This window comes from Sceloporus occidentalis, unplaced genomic scaffold (assembly GCF_023333645.1).
Source record: "Sceloporus occidentalis isolate IW3139 unplaced genomic scaffold, rSceOcc1.0.p SCAF_48, whole genome shotgun sequence".
NCBI classification, from domain to species: Eukaryota; Metazoa; Chordata; class Lepidosauria; order Squamata; family Phrynosomatidae; genus Sceloporus; species Sceloporus occidentalis.
In genome coordinates this window covers 6517464-6533245 of record NW_028317028.1, presented here as the reverse complement: position 1 = coordinate 6533245, position 15782 = coordinate 6517464, and the positions used below count along the sequence as shown (strand labels likewise).

Genomic DNA, 15782 nt, shown 5'->3' with positions numbered 1-15782 from the left:
CGGCAGTTAAGATTTCCAGTAGCCATGCTAAAATTTGCCATGTAAAGCACCACCTTTATCAGGTTACACTTGTATGATTTTAGTTGGATAGAGAATTCCAATAAACATACTTTTACTTAAAAAAAAGGAAATAAATACAGAGGATTGAAGAACACGCACCTGGCAGTAAAAAACTTTAACAATCAATTCTGCTTTTTGTTTGAGTGGATAGATTTAATACTAGAGAACACGTACCCCATCCAATTCCATAATAGTATAGATGTTTGCTTTCTTCTGAGCCGAACACCTTGATCACCATACTGTACAGGTGAAGTCCTTCCACCAGCATCCATGCAAAGGCACTTAGGAAGAAGAAGTGCAGCAGGATTGCTATGATCTTGCAAGGCAACTGCAAAGAAGCACATAAATTAACACGGTGAAAATGAATCAAACCTGTTTGTTTTCAAGGGCAATGAATTAATTTCGGGTCCAGCGTATCGTGATTTATTTGGCTGTAATATATATCAATTCACTAAGAGACTAAAGGTTTGGAAGAAAGCACTATTATCGACAGCAGAGGGGTTAAATTAGAAATTGCCAGAATGCCCTTTAATTGTAGGACAGGAGTGGGTGTTTTTGTGTAACCGAATCTGCATATGTTTTTTTTATATAATACTGATTCATATTTATAGCCATTCTTCTGTATCTGAAGCATTGCCGTTACCCAGATTAAACGCAGCTCTGCTATCGGTTGAAAGTACGTTTGCTGGGGTTTAGAATGTAAAAGAAAATCTGCAGAGAACAGGCTTTTTTTCACACCAACGATGCCCGAGAAATGTTGTTTATGTAAAGGGATTGGATTCTAGCCTCTTCTTGTTTGAAGTTCTGTTGCTACAAATATTGGACTCGCTTTGCTACTTTTACACCTTTTGGTTTATGCAGTAATCAGACTACAGTGAAAATTCTGTGGCGTAAAACGCTATTTGCATTTCACAGCTATGTACTAATGCTTCAGGTCATTTATTAAGGATGCGCATGTGAGATGTTCGGAAAGTTTACATTGGGCAAAAGCTGAGAGAAGCGTAGCCACGCAAAGTGATAAGTTAAATCTGGGTTTATTGGTGGGATTCTGCGATAACTGAATGATGAGTAAGGCATGGAAGTGGCGTTTGAATATTTCATGTGTGTGTGGTTATGGACTGCCAACAATCAGACAGATTGCCTACTCATGCAAAAAGACAATCTCCATGGTCTGCAGTAATATATTATATTATAACATTATTATGTCATAACATTACCGAATGGTATAGTAGGACTAGACATTTACGGTAATTATATTTGTAAGGGAGCTGGCTAGTCCGACCGACTACCTCCGCTGTCTTGTGCTCCCTTAGCCTGGGACACCACACTTTCCCCGGTTCCCCAGTCACTAGCCGAGACTCAGTGTAGGGTAAAACCAAACGAAGACTGATTTATTTCTCACACACAGGACTGGATATATCCAGCAAAACACACATTAACATAAAACAAGATATTGGGACACAAACCACCCCCTTAATCTGCCTCCCAGAGACAACAGGGGCAGTAACGGGATTAACAATTAAGGAATAAGATGCAGACTTTGTAAACCTATTTGATCATTCACCTTGTGATCCTGGATATAAATCTCTGAAACTCTGAGTTCCCAGGTGATCTACACTCCTTAACCATACGTGTACCAGAGGGGCCAATTATTCTTAGCATAAAATTTCTACATTCGTAAGTTAAAAGGCCAAAGCTAAAATAAACAGAAAATATAATCTAATTACTGATTTCTTAAAGTCATTCTTTTTCTTATATTATTCCATGTTAAGAAATATTTTCCTAGGTCGAAAGAATAAATTCTTCACTTTAAAAAAAACTCTATGGGGAAAACTTTGTTAATTAACCTTTCTGTAATATACATTTTTACTGTAGAAGGGTAAAAAATCAAACATCTGCTGAGTGAAAGTCAGAGATATTGTGTGCATCCTATAGGAATAACAGATGCAAAACTATCATTGCATATTAGCAATAGTACTAGAATTGCAGACTATTTTCTAGGGAGAGGGAATAACAATGCAATACAATAAATTATATATATATACATTAGAGCTTGCAGGGTGTTCTGTTCACGTTCCGTTTACACTTCCGGGGGGTTTGCATTTCGCTGCACCTTGTCTAGAGGGGGTAACATTTAGACAGAGGTACCAGCTCTACTCGTTTCATGTGCGGGGGAGGGGGCTTGTGTTCTACTTGTTTCATGTGCAGGGAGCTGCTGACCAGCTCTACTTGTTTAATGTACAGGATAGGAGGGAGGGGGTCTTGCTTTTTTCTACTCGTTGCATGTGCAGGGAGGAAGGGATGGGGTCTTGTTTAAAAAATCTCAACACCCCCCCCCCAACACTATGAAATTATACATAGCGGGAATACGTCATAAGGTTTCCCTACCTCACCCGAATAGGCCTTCCCTTCGTAGTGCGCATCCCGAACCCGGAACAGCAGTTTAGAAGGCTATGTAAATTATATCACAGTTTACACAGCCTTTGTTAATAAATTCGTCTCTACTCCGACATTCAGCATTGGTTCATTTCTTTGGCCCAACATCATGGTGCCTTTAACTGGTCATTACTGAGCTGGCACGAAAAAAGGTACTAATTTTGAAAACATTCACTTTTTCTTAATCTGGAAGTGCAGTCTTGGGTCCTTCCGAAAACTCTTAATACCTTTTGGTTGTTTTTGCCTTTCTAGAAAGGTTACCACGTTATTGTCACATTGCTATTATGGATGAAAAAGACCAGCCAGCTAAATAATGCAGGCAGAGATTATTATAGCTGGATCTCGAGCCCTAATTGTAAACACATTTTATTGTTTTGGCCATGTGTGTCCTGATTATTCTGTTTTCTGGATGGTAAAGTTCAAAATAATAAATTCAACTGGAATGGTAACAAGGAGCAGGTAGTGGAATTGCGTGTAGAATAAATGCTGTATCTCGCCACAACCTATTTCTTCCAGAGGTATTAAATCATGTAAACCCAGGCAGTCGCCCCACAGCTGTGGCTGAAAATCACTCCCACGAAGCTCAGGCAACAGTTGCAGTCCAAGATCAGCTGAAAGACCTCTTTCGGCTCAGCCCCGCTTAGTAAAATACTTATAGGAACATTCAAAAGCTTTTTAGTAAATTACTTCTAATCTTGTTTGCTTGTTTTGTTGCAGATTGACATTTTTATGTCTTTCCACTTTCACTGGTGTATTAAATTACTCAGTATCACATTTACATTCTGTCTGCTTACACCCACTCTGATGGCAGGGCAATCTGCATGCCTAATTTGTACGCTTTGCATGCGTTGTATATCTTTTTATACCGATGCGACAATTGCAATAGCAAGTGCAGGATACGTTATCCCTTCTACATTGAGACAGATCCTGATAAAGGGAGAAGACTGCTTGCGCGTAACCTCATAGCCACAAAAGGCACAGCCTCACCCGACGTGACCACAATTGTAACCTGTATGAAACTGTTAATGCATGTTAGGGGCTCCATTTGTCTTTCGTGTAGTATATAGAATGAGCTGTGCTAAATACATTGGCATTTTATGTGTAGTCAATGCTAAAAGTGTCACAGTGCTTTGAACAGTATCCATATTTTCTAGCATAGAGCCTGTAAAAGCAGGAACGCCCAGCGGTATCAGTTATCAGGGCAATGCTGGCGTTGGAATGCCTTGGGATTACTTGAATGAAGAACTTCATAAATGTTGCTTGCTGCCTCCTAGGTTTGGCAGGCACAGGGCATTACGACATACAAGTGTTGGCTGCAGCCTCTCCAAAGGCTTTTATTGAATCTCCTTGGATCCTAGATATTTAGTTATGCTACATTTGGCCAGTTGACTGCAGATACAATTGGTTTGTGCAACAAACGTTTATTTTGGCTCATTTGGCCTGTCTTAACTTCCAAGTAAGTATTTTGGGGGAGGGGGTTGTGTCGCTTGCCAGTGCAAGCATCTAAAAACGTCCAGTCGTACTAATCAAAATGTAATTTTTGTTCAGAAACATTGTTTTTCTCTCTTTCTGTTTCTTGAATCATCAAGTATTTCAGAAAACCAGAGGTGTGTTATTCTGACATTATCTTTGGATTAAAAGCTAAAATAGGTCATGAAGTCTTCAGGAAATTTCATCCAAGAACGGAAGAGCCACGTCTAAATCAACTAAGTCAAATGTCATGTTTTCACATGAGAGCGCTCTGGTAAATCTGGGCAGGGTCATACCGAAACGGTTTTTACTTTCACAATTTTGATTTCCTTGTACTGAAAAAATGGCTTGATCCTTAATCATGAAAAGGGTAGACTTGTTTGGAATTACTCTTATTATAGCAATTTTGTATTTGTGTGTGAAAATCTGCTTACCGTCCCAGAGACAAAACGAAAGCTGATAAGGAGCAGAATCTGTGCAACCAGAATGGCAAAGGACAGGTTAGCGTGAATATGGTATCTTTGATTCCGTATTGTGCTCACAGACCTGCAGAGGGGAAAAAATACAGAAGGCACCAAAGGGTTAAACACCGCATGGCAATAAAAACGAAATCTAAATTAAAAGTCACTAATTCCTGGAAAATAGACAGTCTTATATAATGGAAATTTTTACATGAAACTTACATGTAAGTAAGCATGGCTTGGGTTAAGTATTCAAAATACCTTGTGTGGGATTTAAATAATAAAAACTGAATTTTGGGTAGTAACGGATGTCGCACTGCATGCAACATGTCCTGAAGCGTGGCATGCATTATGACATCGTGTGCATTTACAGCATCATGCATCACAGCATCATGTATTAATATATATAATTGGTTAGATAGATAGATAGATAGATAGAGAATAAGGACCTTTTCCTTTTGGCTCGCACTTATGTCAAAACAAAATTTGTGAGCCCAAAATGCAGTTGCATATATAAGGAACAGATGGTTAATCTATAGCATCCAACCCATAAGTAGAGAACTCAGGAAACACATGGTTACAGAAATCGAGTAATCATATGGGTGCCAATACGCCATTCCCTGGCAATGACTTTATCGCCTTCCATATGCAATCACTTACAGTGAATGGCAAAAAAACACTCCAGAGGACATTAAAAAAATGTTCTGTCAGAAAATAAAAACTCTTTTACTACAGGACATTCAACGGCAATCTGTTCTCTTAGTATAAAACATCCAACATCACCAAAATCGTGCTCTACTGCAAAACAATACGTTGCCGGCACCTTTCCCAAAAGTCATTAGCCACAAGAATGGACCTATATCCAATATGGTTTAATGTTATCCATTCACGGACAGAAGGCCTTTAACTTCCATGCCTTTTTCTGCGCTGTAATAATCAAGGGTACGCTGTCCTATTTTTTTATGTTATCATTTCCACCGCCTCCAGTGAAAATGAATGAAACTATCTCCCACTGGCAAGGGGTAGTGTATTTTGCAGATGGTATTCATAAACCATGCATCTAGATTTCCAAAAGTCCGGTGGGTCAAAGCCTTCTGCTAAACATGTTAAAAGTTAGTGGATTCATCTAAAATGCTGGAGGTTTTCTTGCCTCAGTAGTTTCCATTTTTTTCCCCAGCCTGCACAATGTACTGATTCAGTGAGATCTGCCTGCGTGGGGAATATTAAATCTCAGCTCTTCCTTCGGCTGTCTCAAAAGAACAATTCTCCGTCTGTCTCATTCTAGCAAGTAAAAATCACTGTATATAAATTGGAGGTTTAATGGTGATATGTGGCTTGTCATAAACTCTTTGAATGTATTGTCTGCTTTGTACGTTGTTATGCCACAGATCTTGAAAAGGTAATGGCTGTGAAGACAAATGTTGGTTTCTTTGCGGTTAGACTACTTGTTGCAGAACGAGAGAAATCTGTAACTTAGAAACCTAGAATTTGAAGGCAGATAAGATACATTCGGCTCATCTAGTCTGCGTGTTTTTCCTGATGAAGACTCAAACCTTAATCAGTCCTTGGTCTTAGTTTAGGACACCTTAAATGTCTATCCCATGCATGTTTAATGAATTAGCCTCTACTACTTATTCAGAGAGGCTGTTCCACTTATCCACCACTTCTCAGTAAAGTAAAACATATTTTTATTACATCTACGCCTCTGACCCTCTAGTTGATTATGACTCCTTGTTGTAACATTTGTCAACAGGGGGTCAATAGTTTTGGAATCTGTCCAAGCAGTTTACAAATTACCCCTTTCCTCACTTTTGTTGAAGTCGTTTGTCAAAGCTTTTAGGACCTCATAGGTCTCTTCTTCAGCTGGAATAAAATACTGCTGTTGACACCATAGCAACCAATAGAATGATTTAATCGGTTTTAAATCTAGAAGAAAAAATGTTGCAGACACATACATACTTTTCATACAAAAATATATTGCTGTCAGGGGAGGGAGGCAATTGGTCCTAGGGGTTCTCTATTTCAACGATTTACTTCAATTACTTGCAATTCTCAAAAAAAAATGTATAATGTATGGTTAAATCAACGGGATTTCATTTATTGAGCTACGCATTATACAGGGCCTCTGTCTTTGTTACTGGTTTTGGCCCTTCGTATTGAATAGTGAATTGGGGGGTAGTTACGACTCTTTTAGTGCATAATATTGGGGATGTTGCCTCTGAAATATGCTATGTCCTGTTTTTATTACCAAGCCACTGGGTCGAACCTTGTATAGCATATATTCCCCTGTATTCAAGGCGTATCTACCGTGACTTAACCTTTTTACTCTGCTTTGTACATGTTTTTTACCAAGTAAATGGATTTAACGTGGCACGTGTATATCTCACTAAAACAGCTAAATGGAGATAATAAAAAGCAGCTCTGGGGTATGTGATGAAAGCAAATGGAAAACTCTGCTGATCAGGAAATTAAAGCTATTTGAGCAAAACCACCCAGCTGTTACAAATATATAGGAAAAAAAAATCTAATTAAAGGGTTTGGGAGAATTAATGGCATTTATGATTGAAAGAATCCTAAACTTAACAGGCACTGGTGGGCTGAAATGAGAAAGTGCACAAGTCTAAAATAGCATTTAAATAGGTAATATTTGTTCTGCATGGAGCGAAAGGAAAAAAAAAATAATAATATGTGAAAAATTACTCACGACAGTATAGCAAATGTGACCAGTGTAATTGTCAGGCAGAAAACGGACACAGAGCAACCAATGTAACTGATGGAGGACAGCGCCATCTTGTGGGAGCTGGAAAGCTTTGACAAAAAAAAAAAAAAAGAAATGTTAATTAATATCATTGGATTTAGTTTATCTCTTTTGGCAGCCTGACAAATTTATCAATTTGCTGACAAATGTAACAGTTTACCAGTTTATTACCGTCATCCAACCAATACTGATTGTGTTTCCGTAAAAACATTTCTAGACATATGCTATCAGATCAGATCTTGCGGCACATTTTCCGTTTTTTTAAGCGTTTAGATAGATAGGATTTGATGTAAGCATGCAGTAACCATCGGCGGGGCAGATTAGCCATTGGGCCACAGGCCAGGTGCAGCCTAGCACAGTTTCTCTTCTACACGGCAGAGTTGCTGTGGCTGTAGTTAGCTGTCTTATTAGTGAAGATGGGGATGTTGTTGCTCTGGTCACAATAGTACATCCGGAGCAAAGCCTTTTACAGCATTGATTGTCATATTCTCCAGACTGCCCCCTGCCCATGTAATGGCTCTGGCCTTCCTAGTTTTTCCGTGACCAATAGGACATGGAGCTTTTCAAACTCATTTTTCAAAGGTTGTAAAATGACCGCATACATAATATAATATGACCAAAGTTATGTGGGGCCCCCTCCTGTTTATTGAGTTTAGCCATTTCCATTGCTAACAGGCATATAAAATCAAGCACATAGGCAGTCATATCTATACACAAACATTAGCAGTAGGATGGTTTGTACTGAAGAGCTTGGTGAGTTTACATGTGGCACTGTTATAGGATGCCACCTTTGTGAAACTTCTGCCCTGGTGCTAGTATTGGGATAGTTGAAGGGTCTAGGAGTGGATCCGCCAGGTGCTGAAGCTCGTAGCGAGTAAAAATCACCTCTCCTTTGTAGCATCACTCACTACAGAGCTTCAAAATCAGCACAAGCACTGGAGCTTCATGAAATAGGTTTACATGGCTGTGCAGCTGCACACAAGCTGAGTGCACAATTGTGCATCCAGCATCAGTGCCTGACCCCACAAAAGATCATGAAATCCCAAATATACAGTCCAAGATCTTGTGGAAAGCCTTTCCATAAGAGGGGAAGCTGTTACAGCTGCAAAGGTCGGGTGAGGAGGGGGCCTCCATAACAACACCCATGATTTTGGAATGGGATGTCCAACAAGCTCATATAGGTGTGATGATCAGGTGTTCACATATTTTTGGTCATATAGTGTACATAAGCTTTGAATGTATGTTGACCTTAAGCCACTGGAGCTTTTGCTCTATTTGCAAATTATAGTTACATTACATTAATGAAAAGGGCAACCTATCAGCACATGTGGGCACAGATGACTATTTGAAGTGCAAGAGTGCTTAGACTGAACCGGTTTTATGTCCCTATATTCATTGGCTTTTTATTATATTGGAAACACAACAGAAATAAGAGTGTAATAGTATTTGGGAGCGCAAAAGGTGGAATTGTGTTTAGGTATTTACAGTTAAAAGTGGAAGCAGGAGAACTATGTCCTGCAAGGCGTAAATTAAAGGACTGGTGGCCAAGGTGTGTCATAGGAAGAAGACTTGTGGTGATTTTATTAATATTATTGCAATGCATTGAATGTGATTGGTAGGGTTTTAGACCTCATATAAGTTTAGAATGTTCATGGTATTTAGTGCTTTCATAGTTGCCCGCTGTTTTAATTGTGGTGGGATAGAGGTGACAGTAGGGGACTCATCATATATGAAGGTGAGCTGGACCGCCATATGTGCAGCATTTATCGGTCTGTGGTTTTCCTGATATTGTTTTTTTGGTACCTTTGGAATATTTCTGTTATACATGTCGGAATAAAAGCTATACTTAAACTTCTGAAATGTTGATGATTATATTCAATCCCTACACACTTGTTGATGTCATCATAATTGTAGGTAAGACCAAGGTATTAAGTGGGCAATGCATATTAAATACACAAAATTTCTCCTACTGTTAAACTCATTAAAAACAAACATTTTTCCAATTAAAAAAAAATTTAGTGTCTCCTCAATGCTTGTACCAGAACTCGTTTGGCTTATAAATTATTCATGTAAATTATTTTGAAGAGCTTTGCTAGCATTGTTCTTATTTGGGTGTAAAATTATAATGTACACTTAAGGATATACCATAGGGAAGCTTTGCGGTGCACCTGTTAAATGTACCATTTAGAACAACATGTCACAAATTATGAATCAGGAGAAATATCTGATGTCTTAATTAACCTGCAGCAATTCACAGAACCTCCGTGATTTGCTTCTATCTACTGTAGAACCTTTAGGATACGTGAACAGATGTAAAACATTTAGTGTCCCAAAACACAATAAAGAGCATTACAAAAATCCTGAACATTAAATGCATGTAACATTGCTTAAGTCTAAAGACTTTGTGCAGATGCTGTTCTGAAATTAATCCTTATTTACTCACAAGATTATTGTAAAATGTTTGCAAGAATACTTATTTTCTAGTTTGTATTCCATGTGTGTGCAATGTCAGAAAATGCCATGTATGTAGCAGACAGGTTTCGGGTGCCTGCAAAGAAATAGCATATTGCGTGGGTAAGAAGTTACCATTCGGAAATCCGAATTGTCTCTACAATGAGCCTGCTAAATCTTGCTGGCTTGTATGTATAAATCAGTCCTTTGGCTAGCTGTCTATTTCCATTGCGGCGTTTTCCTATTCCCTAGACTGTAAATTTCACATAACTTAAGTTTAAAGCCTACCTGTGCTATGCGGTTAATAATCTCGTTAAATTATATATGTGAAGCCGATATTAAATAAATAATGGGGACACATTATCCCCAAATCCATTAAAAAAAAAGATATATATTTCCTTCAATGAAGTCCACAACTTAATGCTAAAACCTCTTCTGAAGCGTGTTAATAACCTCGGTCGCTGCATGCTGTCTTGTACAGTGCTGAAAGGCGACTGTAAATCACAGCTGTTTATGGATTCCCAAACATGTCTCCTGGTGTGATGGTAGAGCCAGAGTTTGGGGATATTTCAGAATCTGGCAGTGAAACAGGGTCTGATTGTACAGCCAAATCAAACTGTTCTGACTGTAGCTCAGGGGAAATAAACAAAAGGAGAAGGCAGATTGCTGGGTTATTACAACTCATGTGTCATCCCGATCATCATTCCAACTATATGGGGAAATATAACCCTTTCACAGTCAACACCCCAGTAGCCAGGTCCTGTAATGTGGCGACACAGAAGCTTCAGCAACAATTTATGTATTTTACACCCTACGAGACCAACAAGTGATTCCGGCAATTTGTGTGCAAATTCACAGTTGCATGTTCTCCAGGCCTCTGCTGGTCACCGCAAACCTGCTCATTATAGATAACAATAGCCAATTTACCCAATTCTCTTCCAAACGGGACCCTTATTACCGCTGACAAATACTTTCCAATGCCTAATTATTATGATAGCTGTTATTTAACCATTGCAAAGGCTTTAGAATACAGCCGGCTAATTTTATGTGAGCAGGCATCAGGTTCACATTCAAAAATATTATAATACTTTGCATTATTACTTTAGATTCTGATATGTGCCATAAAACGGGAAGGACATTTATTTCAGGTACTGTAAATTAAATGCAAGTGGAGTGTTAGCATAATTTACGGCTAAATTAAAAATAGTGGAATAGTTTGGAAAATTCAATTCCGTGTCCATATGCATAATTATGCACTAGAGCTTCTTTATACAATGAAACTAGGAAACAAATACAGCAAAGAGAAGGATTGCATTCAAGATAACGTTAAGTGTTATAGGACAGGTTCTGGCATCAGGAACACACATGGAGTAATGGCACAGACAGCCCCTCTATGCAGGGGCATAACTAGAGTATTTGGCATCCGGGGCGGATCCTGTATGTGGCCCCCCCCCACAAACAAATTAATGTTGGCAAGAATATTTATTTCAACTGGAAAAAAACAGAATAATGAAAAAATAAATTATCTTAAAAATAAAATAAGTTTAAATGAATAACATTTACTGAACAGATATGGTATGGTTTACTGAACTCGCCGTATACTGAGCCAGATATTGAGGGTAGTGCAGCATAACCCCTATTACTATACTCTAAGCCAGACATTGCATGGTAGGCCTCTGCCCCTAAAATAGGCTGTCTTTGCCAACACTACCCCTTTAACAGCTTTCCTGTGCCATCCCTGCCCCTAAAACAGCCTGCCTGTGGCGCCGATGCCTCTTTACCATCCTGCTGGTGCCACCGCTGCCCCTGAAACAGCCTGCCTGTGCCAACTCTGCCCCTGAAGCAGCCAGCTTGTGCCAACTCTGCCCCTGAAGCAGCCAGCTTGTGCTAACTCTGCCCCTGAAGCAGCCAGCCTATGCCAACTCTGCCCCTGAAGCAACCTGCCTGTGCCAACTATGCCCCCCCTAAACAGCCTGGCTGACCCATTTCTGCCTGTAAACATTCATTCACTCTTCCGCACCCCTTTACCTCTCTTGCAGATTTCACCCCCACCCCAACCCCTTTTAGGTCCACTACTGCCTCTATAGGACACAAATACCTCTGCCCTCTCTTGATGTCCTGCCTTCCAAGGAACTCAGAATGATAGCTAGGTATGAGTGCATTGCAGTGTCCTACAGTCCTACATGTCACAACAATGTGCTGTGTTAATATAATTGTTATAATTTAATTGTGATTTAAAATACATTAATCTGCTTTTGGATATCTTAGCAAACTATGTATATCAATAGGTCACAAAAGTTCACTGTAGCTGTGGAAAGAACACAGTGACAGCCATGCCAAGAATACACTGAGGCTGGACCAGGCTGATATGCCAATCCGATGACATAGCCGTACCAGATATTCCGTGCAGGAGCCGGCCGGGGTCCAGCATCAACAATGCCACATACTGGTTGCACAGGAACAGGCCTCTATGTTCTTGGAGCAATGTAGTCAGGAAATAGCAATGCAGGCTTCAACATACAACCACATCAAAAACCAAAAACTCTAAAAGTAAGGTCATCCAGTCCAATTTCAGGGTTACAAGAAATGGGTTGCATATGGTCAAGGTTAAGGTCAAGTCTGATAACAAGGATCAAAACTAAATAGTAGAACAACAGGAGCTTGTTTAAAGACTAAGAGCATTGGGTGAGGGATATGAATTATCACATGAAAGTGCATCTATTCGAAGCTTTGACATACCTCATTTACAGTGCTGGAAGGTATTCATTGGCTTGGATTGGATGGCATTTTAAAAAAAAAGCATGGGGGGCACACAACTCTTGGCAACAGACCCCAGCAGACATGGGTCTGAGGCTTGACAGTCCCTATGTCAATGTTCCCTCAGCAACAGTCAAACACGAAAAAAAAAGTATAAATATCCATTCTAACAAAGGGTCTAAGAGGGTGTGCCTATTCTTCCTTGTTTTGCCCTTTAGCTATATAGGTGAGACTATCCGATAAGACAACACGTGCTTAAGTGCAAGGTAAAAAAGCCTTTAAATAGCTTCACAAAGTACACTAGAGGAATCCATCTGTTTACAGACTTACTTGTGGGAACAGACACTGTCTTTATATCCTAACAGTAGTAAGTCTTTTACTGCCAGGGGCTCCATAGGAACTAGGTTATTAATCACTGCTATGGCCCCATTGCTATATGAATCTGAAAGGGAAGTTAAGGATCAATTGGCATGACAAATATAGCAATTAAAAGTTGTAGTATAGTTTATTCACAGGCTGTTCAATACAGAAAAATGCATTGATTTTTATTCTTACTTTGTTTATCTCTAAGCTGCAGCTTGGTTGGTACTTTCCCTATAAAAAAGGAATAATATTACGGCCCTATACAGCAAAGGTTATCACATGAAATGAATGGAATGTTTTATTATGTCAGACAATGCAAAGAACGGAGGTTATGCAGACATTATTAGCATAACTGGGAACTCTCCGGGTTTGAATCAACTGGGTCGCGGGAGCGGGGTCTTGACATGCCCCGCCCATTTTCCATTTAAATGAGGGTGAACACCTCCGACGTCAGCGGGACCGTCCACGCACATCAGCTTGACCGCCCACGGACATCAGCGGGACTGCCCACCGACGTCAGTGGGCAGTCCTAGCCGTGTTCCGCAAGGGAAGGCACCGGGAGCCCAGAAGTTCGGTGGTATGATCATTAGACAAAAAAAGGCCTATCTGAAGTCTGTATACACAGCTAATGGTATTACAAAAGGAAACAAAACATGTCTCTGGGGTTGCATAAGTATAAGAGATCACGCTGATTTATTTTACCTCCTTTATAGGATATATAGGATTACAATAAAAAGGTTAAAACTACTGGACCCTCTGTAGAAAACTAGCAAACATTGAGTAAATACAAATGTAAGAAGTGTTCCTGCTCTAGAAAAAACAATGTTTCTATACTGTTTGGTAGAGAATAGAACCTTACTGTAGAGTGGAGCTGGACCTTAGACACAGCTAAAGCAACCAGTGAACTGCATTGAACAAAAACCTACTCTGACCATGCGAGTATAAATTAGGTTATTGCATTAAGTTAAGACATGTACTAGCCAAACATGGGGATCTCTTATCATCTAGATCCATAATCTACCGTATTTGCTCGATTATAAGACAAATGCTCTGAAAAATACCCCTCGTCTTCTAATCGGAGTCGTCTTATAATCAGACCTCAAATAGATGTCTGACTATGAGACTAAGATCCAGATCTTCCGCACCGCTGCAGGGGACCTGGATCCTTCTGTCTCCCCCCCTCATTTAACACTCCCCCCCACACACACACACAAACTTACCGGTGCTTCCAATTTCCTGCTGTATACCGGGGCAGCGGGTTGACGTCCACGCGATCCGCGTAGACAACTTACGCTGCAGCCGGAAGGAGGTGTGGCTAGCAGCAGACCTTCCCCGACTGTCAGAGATCAGAGTTCCCCGCACCGGTGTCGGGGAAAGTCTGCGCGATGGACGCAGACAACCCCCGCTGCTAGCCACACCTCCTTCCGGCTGCAGCGTAAATTGTCTACGCGGATCGCGTGGACGTCAACCCGCTGCCCCGGTATACAGCAGGAAATTGGAAGCACCGGTAAGTGTGTGGGGTGGGGTGGGGTGGAGTGTTAAATGGGGCGGAGACAGAAGGAAGACTTCTGCCCCGGTATACAGCAGGAAATTGGAAGCACCGGTAAGTGTGTGTGGGGTGGGGGGGGGAGTGTTAAATGGGGGGGAGACAGAAGGAAGACTGGTGCCCCGGTATACAGCAGGAAATTGGAAGCCCCGGTAAGTGTGTGTGTGGGGGGGAGTGTTAAATGGGGGCACAGGGCATTTCTGGAGGCAGAGTGCTCTATGAAATGCCTTTTAACCCCCTGAACGCCACTCTGCCTCCTGAAATGCCTTATACCTCCCTATATGCCACTCTGCCCCATATTATGCCTTTTAACCCCCTAAATGCCAGAGTGGCATATAGGGGTATAAGGCATTTCTGGAGGCAGAGTGGCACATAGGGGTTAAAAGGCATATCATGGGGCACAGTGGCATATAGAGGGTTAAAAGGCATATCATGGGCCACAGTGCCATATTGGAGTGGCAAGCCTGGGGGCAGATGTGCATAACTGGGGGGCAGGTTGGAAAATACAAGGAAATAAAAACAAAAATTTTTTTTTCTCAATCATAGCTTTTATTAAAAAATGTAATAGTTTACATGAATTAACATTTACTGGTAAAACTTTTTTCCTATAGGGTCGTCTTATATTCAGGCTTTTTCTTTTTTTCCTAAATTACCGTATTTGCTCGATTATATGACGACCCTGATTATAAGACACCCCCCAAAATCTGAATATTAATTTAGGAAAAAAAGAAAAAGCCTGAATATAAGACGACCCTTATATGCCCCCATTTCCCCGGCAGAGTTCTCTGATCTCTGACAGTCGGGGAAGGTCTGCGCGATGGACGCAGACAACCCCCGCTGCTAGCCACACCTCCTTCCGGCTGCAGCGTAAGTTGTCTACGCGGATCGCGTGGACATCAACCCGCTGCCCCGGTATACAGCAGGAAATTGGAAGCACCGGTAAGTGTGTGTGTGCGGGGGGGAGTGTTAAATGGGGGGGGGGGAGACAGAAGGATCCAGGTCCCCTGCAGCGGTGCGGGGGATCTGGATCTTAGTCTCATAGTCAGACCTCTATTTGAGGTCTGATTATAAGACGACCCCGATTAGAAGACGTCTTATAATCGAGCAAATACGGTAATATTCAGATTTTGGGGGGTCGTCTTATAATCGAGCAAATACGGTAAGTATCATGGAACCTTAATCCATTTTACAATATTTTTTAAATAATTTATATCATGAATAAGAAATTGAAGCTCAAACTCAATTAACAAACCAGCTTCTGCACAATAATAGCTGCACAGTTATGTAGCAAAGACATTGAAGCAGTAAAGTTTTCTATAAAAGAAAGATCATTATAACAATCCATATCTAGCCATAATGGACTAATGCATTTGAATATAACAGAGGAACTACAATAAGAAAATGCAATTTGGCCTGCACAGGAAATGCCAAGAAGTAATTTAGCTTTCAACTTTAAAGGATTACACCGGTCCAGTTCTTA

General features: G+C 40.5%; 1 protein-coding gene across 1 annotated transcript in view; it reads right to left on the bottom strand.

Moving 5' to 3' along the window:
* Positions 1-15782, bottom strand: part of LOC149289166 (adhesion G protein-coupled receptor D1-like) — a 175417-nt gene that overhangs the window by 48115 nt on the left and 111520 nt on the right. The window contains exons 18-20 of the mRNA XM_089491043.1: positions 7132-7235; positions 4401-4512; positions 235-388 (exon numbers count right to left, since the gene is read on the bottom strand). Coding sequence (XP_089347169.1) covers positions 235-388; positions 4401-4512; positions 7132-7235 — 370 coding nt within the window. The remainder of the gene's footprint in view (positions 1-234; positions 389-4400; positions 4513-7131; positions 7236-15782) is intronic.